Genomic DNA, 17,381 nt, shown 5'->3' with positions numbered 1-17,381 from the left:
GAGGGGTGCCTTGAATCTAAAAGGGTGGGAATCACTGGCTTAGACACTAAGCCTAACAAAAGCTAAATAGCATCTAACCAATAAAACACATCTTAAAAAAGGTGCTCATTATAATGCACTCTATTCTCTTTTTATATAACCATCTTTAAATAAGCAGCATGTTGTCACTGCCCAAGACTAGGTATTTTATCACACTCATCAGGCAAAAGCATAAATACTACTAACATCATCATTAGCACCTCTTAGTAGACCTCAATTTACTCTGTGAAGGAGTTACCTACATTTTCAAATTTACCTTTGTCACATTAGTAATCCTACCTCCAGCACTCCAAACAGAGATAGCTGCATTTTTTCTTTAAAAAAAATAATAAAAACCACAAATGTACCATACTAAGAAAATACAATTAGAAAACTTGTAAGTAAGAAACATATCCAGAAACATATCCTAAGTGTTATGCTTTGCTGGCTTCAGGATGTCTAAGTTAGAGAGAACACCATACAGTGATGCATTTTTATAGTTCACAGTCAAACTCAAATTTTGACCAAAATAGACATCCCTCTGAAAGGGTATTAATATGAGAGACGCTGGAAAGAAAAAAAAACACTTAATTTTTAAAACATACTAAAATACCTAACGTGTTTGGAAAGTACAAAGAATTACATTAGTTAAGAATGAGGGATTTTATAAAAGATGGCAACATTAGCCCACTTAATTTGTACAATATTATTAAAACTGCAAACTTTTAAGTTGCATAGTAACATTAGTAGATTGGCTAGTTCTCCCCACTCGAGACACCCTTATTTAACAGAGTTAAAAGCAGAATTTTACTGAGTTGACAGCTCAGGATTTCTCTAAAGATAAAATCTGTTCTGGTAAAAATAAGTTTTTTCTGACAGAGGAACACTAACAAGAGTCAAGATAGGAGTTTCAAACAAGATTTTAATGAGAAAAAAATTTCTGAATTTCCATCTGAAAGAAAAATTGTCCAAATTGGACAATTACAACCTCAATTCTCGCCAAACAAGTTTAACTTCCTCCTAAATAGTACTGTCAAGGCCAAATGCAAATACGGACAACATACTTCTCATTCTGATTAAATATTTAATATGAGATTTCATATAAGATTTCAATCTGAATTGCCACATTTAGCAAATGCAAAATACTCATTAGTGTGAACTCAGGGCTGACCAACTGCAATTCCTTCTTCAACCCCCTGTACCCAGCCAAATTAACTTAGTGAATTACACCTAAATAACCCTAAATGCTAAGTTTAACAATATTGTTATATAACAATACAACACTGATCAGCACTAAGCTATTTATGGCATGCTTTTGAAATGGAAAAGAGCTTGCTGTGGTGCACCTTTACATGGCTGTAAAACATTACACTCTAATTTCCTCCTGTTTTGCCCACTCCCCCTTCCCATAAGTCAGTCCAAACTCCAGCTCCCCCCTCTCTGAACCAACTTCCACAATCAAAAAGCAGACTTCCACACACCTGCAAAAAGACAATCTGTTGTCTAGTTCTTGATATATTTTACTCCTTTACAGCCATTTCTCTTTACTGTGTATTATTGGTACTTCATATTGTAGCTGCATCACTAAGCAGAATTATTCACCTCAGCACTTTGCTGAAACCAGACTTTTATCCTGTCCCCCTTTCAACTTTGACTTCTATGAACACTGACCAGAAAGCAGCACAATACATTAAGATCAGTTAAACTGCCCTTTAAGAAAAAACAATAGCCATATCAAGGTAATTCCATTTTGGAGAAGGATGCTATCTATTAGATTTATTACAATTTTTAATAAACATAGTAATAAACTATAGCTCCAGACTTACTCTCTCTTGGAAGATACACTACAATAGAAGCCACAGTAGAGACTGCCTTGTCACAAGAAGTACAAATACTTGCTGTAGATATGGAGAAATAAAAGGACAAATCTAGTTGTCTAAAAGACAATTCACTGTACACATTTTATTTACAGTTTTGTACACTGTCTTATTATGAATGGGACCGCTTTTCTACTTGAGCCATTTTTAACCAAAGCAAAATAACCTAAGTAATACAAAGTGTTAAAATACAGCATAAGATACAAAAACAGACATACTATTTCTAGTAAGGAATGTAATTTATGGTGTTACATTTAAAAAAAAATCCACAATTATGTTTAGGAAATCACACAAACAGATCACTGATTTGACTGAAATGCATAAATTTGTAGCAAAGCTTTGATGTTACAAAAAAACAAAAAATTACCAAAGAATGCACAAAATGAATGTTTATTCCACCTTTGTCATATTCCCAGATTCTTCACCAAATGTTACATGAGCAAAAACAACTGAAATCAAAATATCACTAATGTTATCAAATAGGGAAACAAATAAATTAATCTAGCAGCCATCAGCATAGGTTACAGCAAAGACAATGCTGTGTAAAAAATTTGCTAGAAAACTGTATGCACCATACTCTTTCCAAACCAGCAAAATGTTACTGCATACAAGGCAAATGGAAAACAGAAGTAATTTTTCTGCAAGGACTAGAAATGCAGTTTCATTTCTGAATACTGTGGATAAACAAATGTTTTTGTAATAGTAATGTTCCTACTAAGCTATTACAGAGTGGGCCAGAAAAACATTTATGGATTCTGGGGATAATGTGTACTGAAATTCTTTGATTGAATAATGGTTACTTCAGCCAAAATAGAAAAAAAATTGAACACAGAAGTACAAGACAAAGGCGAATGAGACTTCTCACAAATCTTAGCAACATTTAGATGGAAATCAAATTTAAATGCAGTCCACTCTGCTTTGAAGAGGCTTTGGTTCAGCTCCCAAATCTCGATTGCTTGACGCAGTCTCCTATGAAAGAATACTCAGAAGGTGTCTTCTTAAACAACAAACCTATTTTTAGTGGTGGAGCCGCTCTTAGTAGCTGTGTCTGCATGGGATTGATAACCAATCACTATCTTTGGAGGAAGTCCTAATCTTTCCTTGTATACTCTCCTGGGAAAACACAAAAGAAAACCGATTTTTCAGTAATGCTCTTAGTAGACAGTAATGACACCAGAATTCTTTTTGACCTTCTGACACATCAATGCAAAAATGTTAATGTTCCACTTAGAAACAATTCTAGTACGAGGATTCTACAACAGTTATGTATATGCATATGAATCTCATTTCAAAAGTTCAACTTCTTTTGCTGCTTAGCTATAAGCCTGAAGCACAGTTTTCACTGTACTCTTACAAGGACAAGGGCACTGAGTACTAAGAGATGAGGGGAGACAGACCTAAGTACTTTCATAGACCTGTCCCAAAGAGGCAACCAAAAATTACTATGTTTTCATATAGCAGCTCTAAATAAAAAAATATTTTTTTGCATGAGGTAGGTCTTGTATTCATTTCAGAAATGGCTGGTTATTTGAATTGATACCATAAAATGAATGGGTAGGAAAACTGATTCTTGGGAACTAAAAGCTTACATTTAATCAAAGAATAAATACAGTTACGCACTGTCATATAAGTTTATTTTCCTTTCCTTTATGAAATCTGGAGTTTTCGCATAACAATTATTGAACCCACAGATAGATTTGGTGGCTGGAAGAGAAGATACTGAGCTAGAATGCTGGTCCAGCTCTGACCAAGACAGGAAAAATCACTAACACATCCTGCATGTTCATGGCAGTAAGAATCTGAATGAAATAACATCTGCCCAATGAGCGTTCCATCTAGATCAGAGAACAAACTGATTTGGCTGCAGATTAATAATGAAAGACCTCTGAAATATTTTTGGTACAACCTATCATAAATTGACATTTAAAATTATTTATGGAATCCTGATTTGCCATATTCTCCTAACTCTAGAGTTAATATTCTCTATTACTTTAATATAGTCTTTTCAGAGCAGCAGCAAACTAGTAACCTATTACTGGATAAAAAACAAAACAGAATAGCAGAGCTGTCACCTAAAACAACAAAATAGAAGCATTGTGGTATTTAGTTAAATCTCTATCTATACTTGTGGTTGGTGCCACTTGTGTGATCTTCACTTTTTAAAAAGCTAGGCCGGTGGCGGCAGTAAGCGTGGAGCTCCCAAGGAGCTCCTGTAAGTGTATTTAAGATGCAGGTTCAGCATTCGCAAATATTTGAAATGGTGAATGCCAAACCCACGAATAATGAGTTTCCTGTATCAATACCATTCAGAAGCACAAGCTGACACTTGATATCCTGGGTTAACAAACAATCTGTACCACAGCCATAGAGTATCAACTGAACTAAGTGCAGACAGTCAAAAAGCCTGAGGCTGAATTGATTCAATTTTTGCAGGTTAGTCTACAGTGAAGAGATCAAACCATTAACCAAGTGAAGAGACATTTACTTTTGATTCCAGAAATGCAGCCACATGCCTACACTGCCCCAAGCCAGAACCCAGGGGGCATTAGAGCATGCCTCCCTGTTTGGCTGAAGCAGACTGGTTGGACCACCCTGCGGTGGGATAGGAGGGGGTGCAAAGAATCCTGGGATGCTGAGGGATGAGGTAACTTGAATCTGGAGGGGATCTGGAAAAGAAGTTCAATAAACTGATTTAACTTAAAGCAGTTAAGTCTGATACTACATCCATCCAGGTTTCTCTTAAACCAGTTTCAGCCATTTTGAAAGCAGTTTGTGTGTGCTGAACTTCTCCTGTGTTACAGATTTGAACCAGGTCCCGATCACTTATTCCAATTTGTGTGTAATTTCTGTCCGTAGCCTACGTGCCTACTGCCAAAGACTTGCCTACTTGTACCATAAGTACATCAGATGAAATCTCTTTTACATGCAATAACCATTCAACAGGGAAAATGAGCTAACGTGCTAATGTGTACTTCTAGAAGTTAAAAACCTAGCAAAGAAAAGGAAAGACTTGTTCATGAAGACAACAAAGGCAGATCCCCGAGACATTCAAGCTGATACCATGATTGATTTTAACAGTAAACAAAATTCAAAACAAACAAAGAAACCACTATTCTCTTCTCAAGTTGACTAGAATGGGTCAAGGAAGTTTTTTCAAAACATTGCGCGTGTCAGAAAAGTTCCATATTTTACTTTTCATAACATATAGTATTGTCCTATGCACTTTTGGTACTGTCAGCAAAAGTCTCAGCAGTTACATCTCAGGAGAAATGATGCTGAAACTGAGAATTCTGTTTTCATGCAAAATTTCAACTGGCTTGAATCAATATTCAATCTGAACTGAGTCCTAAGGACAAGTCCTCCCAATGACTTAACTCAAGATAAAGTGTTACAATTGTTATTCTCTTTTCAGAAGAGAACACACAAAATTAAGCGGTTTTGAGTTAGAAAGAAGATACAAATAACTTGTCTTGCAGTTTATATTTAAAATTGATGTGATAAAAATTCCACCCACTGTAGCAACATTTGCTAGTTAGCTGAGGACATTTAGCATAATTACCTAAAAAGGAGTCAGTCTTCTGGCCCAATACTATTCATCCTTGCTTTCACTTCAGTTGCCAATCTACTGTCACGTATGTTGCCTAGCAAAGTGACTTCATATCCCTCACCAAAACCTCTGAACTATACAAATTTCATAGATTTCATAGACATTAGGGCTGGAAGGGACCTCTGAAGATCATCAAGTCCAGCCCCCTGCCCCAGAGGCAGGAAGAAATAGCTCTTCCTTTTGGAGATCCGTGTGTATAAAGAGCATGTGCAAATAGCTGTACAGAGACTGTATTCAGTTTTTCAGACTAGTGTTACACACACATCCCAGAAAGCCATATTGTACTTTTTTCTACCTGAAATTATGCTATTATGTTGTGTGGGGGCTGGAACATCTGCTCTCTGAATTCTGGCATGTTCCAGTAGAACCTGAAATACCCAACTGCAAACATACCTGTCAGAAGAGCTCATGAAGCTTTTGTAACAGATTTGCAGTCCCATTCCTCAAACTGCTATTTCTACTTTACAAAGCTGCTTAGACTAACTACTGTATGCATTTCACAGACGTGCAAGATTAGTACTCTGTAACTGCTTGAGACAGTAGGTGCACTGTCACTTTAAGACTTTTGTCAAAACATCATTATTCAAGTATATTCCACAATTTCCAAATGCAGATAATTAGCATATCTTCTATCCAGTTATCTGACTTTAAAACACATTACCTTAAAGTATATAACATCTATAGCATTATTCTCTAGGACACTGAATAGCAAGTGTGACTTACCCTATATGCGTAACAGCATCCTTGTTTTCACATTCAGTTGTCCATATTGCTATTTTATCACCCTTAGCTCTAACATTAACAACAGCGCCGCATACATCATCACTGTAGTCATCAAAGGACTCCCCAATAAGGCACAGCAGCTACGAGATTAAAAAAGAGTGACCATTAAAAAACCAGCAGTCATTACAAAGAATCCTGCCGCATAATGGAATCTTCTGTTGTAAATGGTGGTTTACATTAAGCAATATTAAATATAAAATTTATCCTGTGTGGAAATCCAACCATCTTGCAGAGACTGAAGCAACATACACTCCTAATTATCAGAATACTTTCTACCTTGTTCCTGGTTGTTAAAAAAAAAAAAAGCAGCAAAAACACGCGATTTAACTAGGTAGCTGTGGATCCTTCCCAGTTTCTTTTAAGTTTGGAGTTCTGAGTTTTTCCATTTGTCTACTGGTCTAAAAGCTGTAATCTTTAAATACTATCTCTTCTATTAGCAACAAAAATACATTATCTATCTCCCCAACCACTGTTGGACATTTTTCTCTACCTGGAGTGCCAACATGAAATTCCTACCATCTTTCCAACCCTCTCTAGTAAGTATGGTGTTCTTTCTTCTTCCCTATTCACCTTTTTAGGTGTTTGGGAATCTTGCTTGCTCCCTGGTAGCCCTCAGGCATACATCATATTGTAAATAAAGCAGTTTACATTAAGCAACATCATAATTTTCCAAAGGTTGCTATACAGCTACTAGAGGCAATAACAGTATATTAATTTCCTGGGGCCCCAACATGCCTCCTCTGCAAACTCAAGCAGCAAGAGGGCCTTGCACTTCAGCAAACTGCACGTGGATTCACTGAGGCAACCTGTAACATTCCTGCGTACACAAAGCAAAAACCATACAAAGCATACTTGCTATAATGGACCAATGAGAATGACTTTCTGCCCCCAGAAAAGGGTGGGATGCAGAACTAAGTCTCTTCCTTTGGACTAGGAATACGAGGCAGACTACTAATGGCTTTGGCACTGACTTGTGAAACAATGAGGAAATTATAAAAATAGTGTTTCCAAACAACCAAAGCAGTATCTAGCTGATGAGTGAATGCTTTGCAAATGGTACAATTTCTGACAAAAACAAAAAACTAACCAAAGAAAGTTAACACTTCCTTTTGCTGCTCTTGGTGTGTATCTAGCCAAGTGCTAAGTGCAGCAGTCCACCACACAAGACTCTTATAATGACAGACTGGAGAGAAATTCATCCATAACAGAATACATCCCCATAAATAAACAGCTGAAGTGTTATATGCTGCCATTATCTTAAGGTAAGTTTTCTAAATCATGTTTAAAGTTTAAAAAAAGGTCAAACCAAAAAATCAAACTCCAAGCAGCACTAGAGCTAAAGTCTTATGACTTTGCTGAGAGCTGCAAATATTAACTTAGCTAAAGAAATAACATGATCACAGTGCACTAGTGAATGAACCAAATTTTTATAACAGATCTATAAAACTACAGCGTATGTGCACTATATTTACTCAAGTACAATTCCCTTGCTTTATGCGGTACATGCATTCCTGGAAAACAACACATAACTCAAATTCGCCTAAAGGGAAACCACTTTACAATGTAACAAATAAGGATACATTCCAAGACCTTAACTGTACTGATCCCCAGATCCATTTCTACCACTTTTACAAGACAATTTTGGTGCTCACCAACAGCAGACAGTATACACAAGCACAGGGTGGTGGTGAACGTTTAGCTGGTGTGAAGAGAGGGTGGTAAAGAATTCACTGATGGACCAGGGAGAGGGGTAGGAGATAAGCTAGCAGGTGCTTAGCAGCCATAATGGGGTTGGCAACTACAAAAACACAGGTTGCAGACAACAAGCAAGGAGCATAGATCCACACAGGAGACTATATTTTGATGCGCATCACTTCCACAGTGCACCGCACAAAGCAGCTGACCGTGGGCTTCCACCACACTGATTGCATAAGAGTGAATTTACCTTGCATATAACGAATGTTTGGTATAAAAGGGTTACTGTATAAGAGCGAATTCGCACATACAGAACCCACATAAAGCGAGGGAAACCTGTACCAAAAGCAATAACCTGTGAGGCTTGTGCCAGACAAGACATTTCAAGTATCAGTGTTTAACCAATGCCATAGTTTTACAGAATCAGGTAATAAAAGAATGTTGTTTAAAATGCTGTTTAATAACTAGAAGCACTGTGCAAAGATAAGCATGCTACATGGATGCTTAAGACAGCGCAATTAAGACAAAAAATGAAATAAATACCAGTTTCAGATCTTTTCAGTCAAATAGTATGCAGTTAGATTACCCAAGTTTGGAGCAGAAGACTTTGTGGACTAATGTCCAGAGAGCTGAAAAATGAGGAAAGGGTTTTGATTTGGTTCAGCAAGCAGACTGTGAAAAATGATTGGAGGAATGAGGATGACACTGCTCCCTAATGTGTAGGGACCTACTAAATTCATGATGTAAGTGGGCTCCTTTTATCTTGCACGTTCCCCCATGCACCTCTCCCATGACTGCTGATTGGCAGAGCAGTCCCATTGATCTCTCCTCAGCAGCAGGGAAGCAAAAACAGCTGTTTTAAATATGGCACCATTTATGCCTCCCTGCCAGTCAGCAGCAAGGAGTGGGGCTGCTGAGGCTGCATAGCCAATCAGCAGCAGGAGGCAAAAACAGCACTATATTTATTTAAAACCACAGTTTTCAACTTCCCAACGATTATGAGTGAGCCACAAGTGAGGCCCCTCCACCAATCAGGGGGGAGAGGGGTGCAAGGGAGCCTGCAAGATTAAAGGAGCTGCAGTGCATCCCACTTCCACCATGAATTCAGTAGCCACCCAGTCTGCCTGTGCTTATAAACAGTGCTAGGACATTATAACACTTTTAAATGCATTGTGGAAAGAGATTCCATTTCCCTCTCCAGGTTTCTCTCTTGAAAAACAGTCTTTGGAATTTTAACCGGAGATAACTGGCTTCTATATTCCTAGTGATTCTTGGCTAATGTGTTTTAGACCACTATGCCTGTCACAGAAAAAGGACAACATTCAGGTCCCATGAAGTAATTTGCAAGCAACTGAAGAGTTCAGCCTTTTAACTTAAACAGGATAGCTTTTCATCTTCAGTTTAAGAAAGGTTTGAAAACAGTCAGGTTAATCAGATTCTTTGCAGAAGATTAGATGGAGTGGCAAAATGCATAAAGCAACATGCTTTACTTGATCAGGAAAACTATTACATAGATGGACAGCATAACATACTCTTCACTTTAAACCACAATGGTTTGTATTTGAGAATTTCTTCTGGTTTATAATACTGTATTCAAAATATAAATAAAGTCTGGAGGTCTCTTGCTAAAAAGGCTTTTTCATTGTAAATAAGAACCATTTACTTAGGATAGAAATAACAGTATTACAGTGTTAGGGACACATATAGCATCACGAGTTGCTGTAAGGTTATGCCAAATACCCTTAGGAGTAGAAGACACCTATTCATTCACTTGTTTATGGGACATTGCACAGGCTTACAGATGCTTTGGATTTCAAATCTCATGTTTCAATACAATCCATGTTCTGTATGACAAAAAACTATTGTCAGGCAAGATCTTCCAAAGAATATTTTGTAGCTTGCTATAGACTGAAAATGGAAACCCCATTTTTAATTAGACTTTAAAAATAAAACATGATTGTTTAGTTGCAAGATACATTGCCACAGAGCTTACTGTCTCTAGCCAGAAGCGATCAAGGTCACTTCGTCTCTGCTGTTTATTTAGTGTAATTAGCCACCGTCCTCCTCGCTTGTTTTTTTCATCTTCCCACATTGGTTCAATTCCATCCTATAATGTATAATTAGAAATTAAAAAACAAATACATGGGATTATCTGTTTAATTACAAGCCCAAACAAAAGGAGGGGAAAAGTATTTAAACAGTAATACAGGAACAAAATTTACAGTTGTCTGAGTTAACCCCACCTTGATAAAGAATTTGAAAAATAGCAGTGAATTGTCCCTCAGAATATCATGGTATCACAGATAAATACACAAAATATTTATACCACTACCGCCACCAGTTTCAAGTTAAGCAACTGTGAAGTTTAAGAACCAAATTCAACTAGTTTTGTCTACAAATATTCTGCAGATAATTGATTCAGATACAGCTCAGGTTAGACATCTGTTCTGACCTGCATGAAGCCAGGCAAAATAACCACTACTTAGGATAAAAGCTCTTGAGATGTAGTCCTAGTTTTATCACTGACATCTGGTGCATCTTTGGTCAGATCAATTAGGTTCTGCGCTTTAATTTAGGCAGGTCCAAAATGGGAATTTTTCTCATCAAAAAGTGATTTAATAAAATGGCATAAAGAACATCTGCCTTACTGTCTCAATTTTCAGAGCAGATATAGCAAGAATAAAGAAACCTGAACCTATCAGCCATGCAAAAAAACCAAAATCAATCTACCATTTAGAAGACAAAATGTGTTCTTTCTGATGCACAAAGAAAAAGCTTTGCACCGAAACTTAGTGATGCTTGCTGCACTGAGCCAGAAATCACTCTCAGACCTATGTTGACTATGAAGTGTTATTTAAAATCAGTCATCAAAAGAGGCATGACTGAAAACACCCAATCAACAGGAAGATGAAAAATGTCTCTGTTAGTAACTTCAGAGAAGGGCACTTGATTATCTCTGCTTTATACAACTCTAGATAAAAGCTGATGAAGTGTGCAGCAATATAAAGGGAGCTAGTGGCGTCATTTCACTTCTCCACATTTGGCATGCTTATTGGCAGCTACAGAGGTCACACTACTTCATCACCTTTACAGGTAAATCCTTTAGGTCAAGACTCAAGGACACGCCTGATAATACAGGAAAGTGTGCAGCGCGGTTGCTAGTTTTGTACCTGTTGCACATTCACAGAAAATGAATAACTGATACTTTCCATAAACACTAAGGACCAGACCCAAAAGAGAACCTAGACACAAGTCAGACACGTGAAAGGGCAAGAACCATGAGACTAAATTCCACCCCACCCAACCCAAACCTTGTAAGTGTGTAAAAAGCTACATTTTCATTGCTAAGGTTCCCGAGAATGCTGCTACTACTGAGTATGCCTAGAATAATCATCACAACTGAGCATTACAGGACCCAAATGTCCAGAAGCCATTTAGAATTCACAAACAAGGCTGGCAGATGCCCAGTGGAGCATGCGGGACCGAATGGAGGAGGGACAATCAAATGACTGAAAGGTATGCTAGCTGTCTATGCCCAAAAGGACAACTTAGGTGCCTTGAGTGCAGGAAGGAATTCCAGGCCATAAATTCTGAGTTCACACAGATATCTAAGTTTAGAGGGGTGTGATTTCAGATGCACCCTTCTCTTCAGCATCTCTTATTGGCTACTGTCAATCCCATTGCTCAGTAACTCCTAGTTTACCCTGTGTATTACCTATGGAACCTAATTTGGGATTATATTTATTCTCAGAGCCCCTTCATGGATCTAGTGTTAAGTGAACCCATATGAGGAAAAGAGGAGCCCAGAATTTTTTTTTTTTTTTTATTAGAGGAGCTCAAAGCTAAAACAACATTTCTTTTTTAGTGCCTCCCAGAATGGTCTTTCATGCCTCCCAGAATTGAAGATCTTTTCTACTGTGAAAAACCATTGAGGCCTATCAAGTATTTTAACACATACCTTGTAAAGATGTTACAATGCAAGCACTAATACAAGGGGATGAGTTTAAGTCTACCAGAAGGGTCATGAGCCAAAGTTTTCAGAATTGCTGAGTACCCAGCATTAACTTCAAAGTGAAGTGCTCTTTTCAGCACTGTCTCAAACTCAGACTGTTTAAAGACACTTCCAGATTGGCTTCCATTATCACCAGTCACTTCTGAAAAAAACTGGCTATGATGTCTGAATTATGTAATAATACATTTATCTGAAATTGTCATTTACATATAAAGAAAAAAAAGTGACTGGCATACCTTAAAGAGTGAGTAGTCACAACCAGGCATTAAATTACTAGACAGCTGGATATGGTTGTATAAACTATTTAAAACAAAAAGAAAAACAAAGCAATAAGATAAAATGAATTTAAAATGCTAAGCAGAATTAAGATACACTCTTTCTTGAAAAGTTGAAGAAAACTTAATCCTTACTGTTCAGATGATTAGCCTGAAATAAACATTTTTTTTTCCAATCATGTCAAACTGAACTGAGGTTGAAATTTATTTTTAAAAGTTTTTTGATGCTACCCTAATTTTTTAGAAGAATAGAAACAATTCATGTTCTCTGAAGAATTTGAAACTCTGGAGCAGCAGGGGAGCAACTGATTATATAATGTCAATTCCCAATTCAGTTTTGAGAAATACTATCATAATTTCACCAAATTTTGACTTGAGGTAATTTCACCTGACATTTCATAAATTCATCATGTAAACATTCAGGACAAGCCACCAAATAAAATAAATGTTTTGTTTAGTGTAATAAAAAGATAAAAGGATAAGATTTTTATGGCTTTTCTGCCCAGAAGCATTGTTTTAAGAGACTTATTCCACCTTATCACATCTAATATAATTATTTTCAGCTTCAATGCTGTAGGCAGAGTATGTGAGATCCAAATAAGGCTGGAAGAGCGACAAGAGTTCAAGATTATGAAATACCACAAAAATCATATACTGTGCCAAAAGTAAGTTCACCACTGAGCAATGTGCAGGAAAAAAAAAAAAACATTTAAAAACTGAGAAAGAACACTGTGACAGTGGGCTTAGAGTACTCTGAACTGGGAAGAAATGCTGCCTCTACAACACGGGTGGGCAAACAGAGGCTCCAGCTGGTGGCCAGACTCCATTTCCCAGCAGCCCTTTCCTGTGTCACTGACGCTGGTTTCCATGGAGACTCCAGTAGCAGCAACTCTGTGACAGTGCAGGGCCAGGGTTCCCAGGGAGACTGGCCCCAGCAGCACTGGGAGGGCAAGCAGCTGGGCACTGAGCTGCTCCGGGGCTGGGAACAGCCGACTGCAGCTCTGCCCTGGCTCTGGACCATGCTGTCACCGCTGCAAGATCCCAGGCCTGGAGCAGCTCTCCACACGGCTGCATTCCCTGCCCTTACTCTACAACCTCTGCTGTTGGATTAAGCGCAGAGCTTAGAACGGGACTGACAACAAATTGCAGTTCCAGACCAGGTGCCAAAAAAGGACTGCTAAAATAAAGGACCAGCAACTGTTTTAAAGAACGATCCAGCTAATACCTGAAGGCAAGAAGATACAGTAATTTAAACTGGACCTTCATTTAAGTAGCATCTCTAAAAAAAACACCATCTACTGTGAAGAGTTTCACTGACTGGGTGAAAAAAAACCAAAATGGTTTAAACTACCACTGTATCCAATTCCTAACCAGAGACACTTAAGCCAGCAAGTGTTCTATTCAGTTATCCACTCAGAACCTGGTAACAAGCAAACTCAGGCTTACTTCTTAGCAGCCAGATTAGCTAAGAACCATGTATTTAGACCAGAAATATCTAACCCCTGGCCCACAGAGCCATGGCATCCAGCCTGCAGGGCTCCCCATGCGTTGGAAAATTTGGCAGCAGGGAGCAGTGGCAATCAATACTGCCACCCCCGCCACCCCACTGCTGTTAATTTCCCAAGCTCCATGCAACTGGATTAGGGCCAACCTGCTGCTGCCCCTGCCTCCTTAGTCAACGCATTTTGGCCAAAATGCCCCCTGCATGACAGTATCGAAGTCCCATGTGCTGGATCAAGCCAGCTGGCAGGTTCTGGCACACAGACAGACTGGGCACGGCCCATGGAGCAAAAAGGTTGAGCACCACTGATTTAGAGTATGGAAAAAAAAAAAAAAAAAATCAGAATACTAGATCTCCATCTACCAGCTTCCCAAACAAGGATGGGATTAATGGAACTGAGTCTTCCTTTGCTCATCAAAGCAGTAGCCAGAAAGCAAAAACTCACAACCAATTCACACCCCACATCTAAAGTCTTCAGGATCAAAACTTGTTACCCTTAGACAAACCCTATGGAGCAAATGCCAATGCTGGCTGCCTGAACAGAACTCTACAGAAAGATCCCCTGGGACATCAAGTTCTCCCATATGGACAGCATGAATAGTAAATTTGTCCAAAGCCACTCTCTCTAGCATGTCAATTTTTATTACATCTATGGGTAGCCTACATCCATACCAATAAAAGTATTCAAGTTGCCACATCCAGATTTCCCTACCTCTCATATATAGAGAGCTGCATGTAACAAAATCCTGATTTTTCTACACAGAAGAAGGGAGCTAGCTGGTGTTTAAAGAAAAGCTAAACAAACAGCACGACTCCTTTTCTAACCGACTCTTCTGCTTCCCTCCTCTAGTAACACAACCTGCAAAACTTGGAAAACCAAAACGTTAAATTCATTAAAACAAGAACTAGGAAAGCAACACTATTCAAACTTCATTCCTATGACCAATGTAATATTTGAAACTGGCTCCTAACTGCAAGGGGGAGGGGAAGGGGGAGTAGGGAGAGCAGTTCCTTCTACTTTTCAGTTGTGTAAAGGTTACTCTGCTGAATTCTCACAAGACTCCCATATCAATTGTGTTGAAGAATGATATGCTCTGGAATGTTTACAAGACTAAGAGAACTAAGAATTTACTGGGAAAGTTATAGGTTTTGTTAAAGTCTCTAACTTTCCAATCTAACATGGGCATATATTGGTCTGCTGAGTGCCATCTTTATTCAAATAAGAGCTTTTTTTTCAAAACAGCTTTAACTTGTTTCTGCAGTTCACCCATATTCCATGAACTTATCTAACTATCATCTACACAATTTACTTGAGCAACCTGGCTAATAAATGAGGAAGCTATTTTCCAAGAGAAAGTTTTTTGGTTTTTTTTAAATAGCATAGTTTTAAATCATTTCTGAAAATATTGACCAAGTGTTTAACTTGATGCACTTTAAGACTGATGTTTGGAAGCACCAAGCACCTACACTCTGAATACAGGTCTCCATGAAATATCAAAGGATGGGAACCAACATTTTTAATCTCAAATTTCCAAACAGAACAGTGTTATGGCCTTTGCATACCAGAGTTACTTCGTCAACTGAGTTGTATGACTACACAGTTTAGTCTACCCATAATATATCACATTTAAACCCTATACATAGCAAGAGCAGACAGAGCCAAAAAAACACCTGCTTAATCTAAATAAATGTCCAATTACATCACCACCAATACAAGTGGCAATATAAATTGATATTTAGAATACAGAAGAACCCAGAAATAATTTATTTACTTCCAAGTGCCTTTTTTTAAAAGTTCATTTGGAAAAATGAAATGGACTTTCCCTTAAGCTCCTGAAATAGATTTGAACGTCCACTCCAGATGCTAACATTTACGGTAGTAAAAGCATGTACACAATTCCAATACACTATGGATTACTACACAGATTTAAAGGGAAAAAAAAAGAAATTGAACACTTTACTTACGCCCAGAAATCTTCAACAGTATCAAACTTTGAAATCAGACGAAGGTTTGCTTGCCAGGTTTTGCTTTTGTCATTTTTAAAGAACCAGAGGGCCCATCTAAAAAAATTATATGCTATACATTAAAAATAAAATTCAGTGCTGAAAAGGACCGACAATTATCCACTTAGCAATTCCAGACAAGATTAGACCGTGCCATTGAAATAACAGCATGAAAATCTGCTCCAGGGCTCAGGTTGTCAGGAGAAATTCTTAAGACACACATTTGGGTTCTAATTCTGGACCTTGGGCAAGTAAAAAAGCATTTGCACCTTAAATGGAAGGGAGACTTAGCTAATCAATTTTTGCATAGCTATTTAAAAGGCTTTAAGTGGTAAGTATGACCATTTGCATCAACTTAAGAAGAGAGGTTTTTGCTTGTGACTACTGGTAAACTAGTAGTCTGGTATGTGTAAGTAAACTCTTGGTTATAGTCTGTGAAAGACTGATAACTTGACAAGTCAGAAATACTTCTATACTTTTAGCTCTTTGTCCCTTCACCTACGTGGCTTTTCAGATAGATCCTGATGGAAGCATAATAGAAAACCCATTATTCCTTTCAGAAATTCTCTTTAAACTACCTTTGAGATTTAAAAGTGTAAATTCTCTTATGGGATATACTTTCCTTAACACATCTTGACAGAACATAACTTCAGAAATACAGTACCAGCTGGAATTATTACAGGGAAAGAAAAGGAGGATATTATTCCAGACATCATCCTATTCCTAGTTCTTGCCCAAAGCTACAGAAAAATTTTGGTACTAGTCTCAGCCCAAGAACGAACAATGTCTGCAGATTGCTAATGAATGCTGAACAAAGATAAAAATCAGTATTCTTTAATGCGTTGCAACTTATAATTTGCAAAAACAAGTGTAGTTTCTGTAATTTGTTGACAGAAAATTGTATCTGACATTTAAAGACATTTAGTCTCTCAGGTTAATACTTCCACCACAAAAAGGTTAGCCTAAGTTTAAGTTAGAGAATGTCCGTCCCTTGAAAAGTTTCTTCATTCTCTATAGAGCTCAATCAAAAAAGTGACAAAGAGCACCTAACAGTCTGATCCGCAAACAGCTTTTTAGCTTTATATACTGACAAATAAAAAAACAAAGAAACAGAAAAACACCCACCATCAACTATAAAGTTCTCACCATACGCTTTATGGTTTGACAAAAATTGCAATTTTCATAAGCAATCTAGTGAACGCAGTATTTTAGATCAGTTGTAATCACTTCCAGCAACACTTAAATGGTAATAATTGTCATGTTATTCACCTGTTCCTTAGATTTCCATTTTGCTTTACAGTGCTGGGAAATTCTAAGAAAATAGCCACTGCAGTTTTCTGAAACTATCAAATTCTGTTGAAAAAGCTAGTAGTCTCAGGGACACTACCCACATAATTAATCTTGATTAAATGTGGTTTCTTCCCTACCTTTTCCTATGAATATATACTAAATTAGGTGAGGTCTCAGAAAAAGACTGAAGTTGACATAGAAAAATTAAAGCAACTAGGGGTGCTCCAATAGAGGTTTTTGGGGCCGATGCCGATTTTTAAGGAGGCATATCGGCTGATACTTATCAGATTTCTGATACACAGCTTGAAGAGCAGTGTCC

General features: G+C 37.8%; 1 protein-coding gene across 1 annotated transcript in view; it reads right to left on the bottom strand.

The window, feature by feature from the left end:
• Window positions 1-355: 355 nt before the first annotated feature.
• Window positions 356-17,381, bottom strand: part of EIF4E (eukaryotic translation initiation factor 4E) — a 37,774-nt gene continuing 20,748 nt past the window's right edge. Inside the window, exons 3-7 of the mRNA XM_019526349.1 lie at window positions 15,734-15,829; window positions 12,229-12,292; window positions 9,974-10,087; window positions 6,226-6,365; window positions 356-3,008 (exon numbers count right to left, since the gene is read on the bottom strand). Of these exons, the coding sequence (XP_019381894.1) occupies window positions 2,894-3,008; window positions 6,226-6,365; window positions 9,974-10,087; window positions 12,229-12,292; window positions 15,734-15,829 (529 nt within the window). The 3' untranslated portion in view covers window positions 356-2,893. The remainder of the gene's footprint in view (window positions 3,009-6,225; window positions 6,366-9,973; window positions 10,088-12,228; window positions 12,293-15,733; window positions 15,830-17,381) is intronic.

The sequence above is a fragment of the Gavialis gangeticus genome, unplaced genomic scaffold (assembly GCF_001723915.1).
Source record: "Gavialis gangeticus isolate Ggan-Ray unplaced genomic scaffold, GavGan_comp1, whole genome shotgun sequence".
Classification (NCBI taxonomy): Eukaryota; Metazoa; Chordata; order Crocodylia; family Gavialidae; genus Gavialis; species Gavialis gangeticus.
The sequence above is the reverse complement of the archived record's forward strand: the minus strand, read 5'-3'. Positions and strand labels throughout refer to the sequence as shown.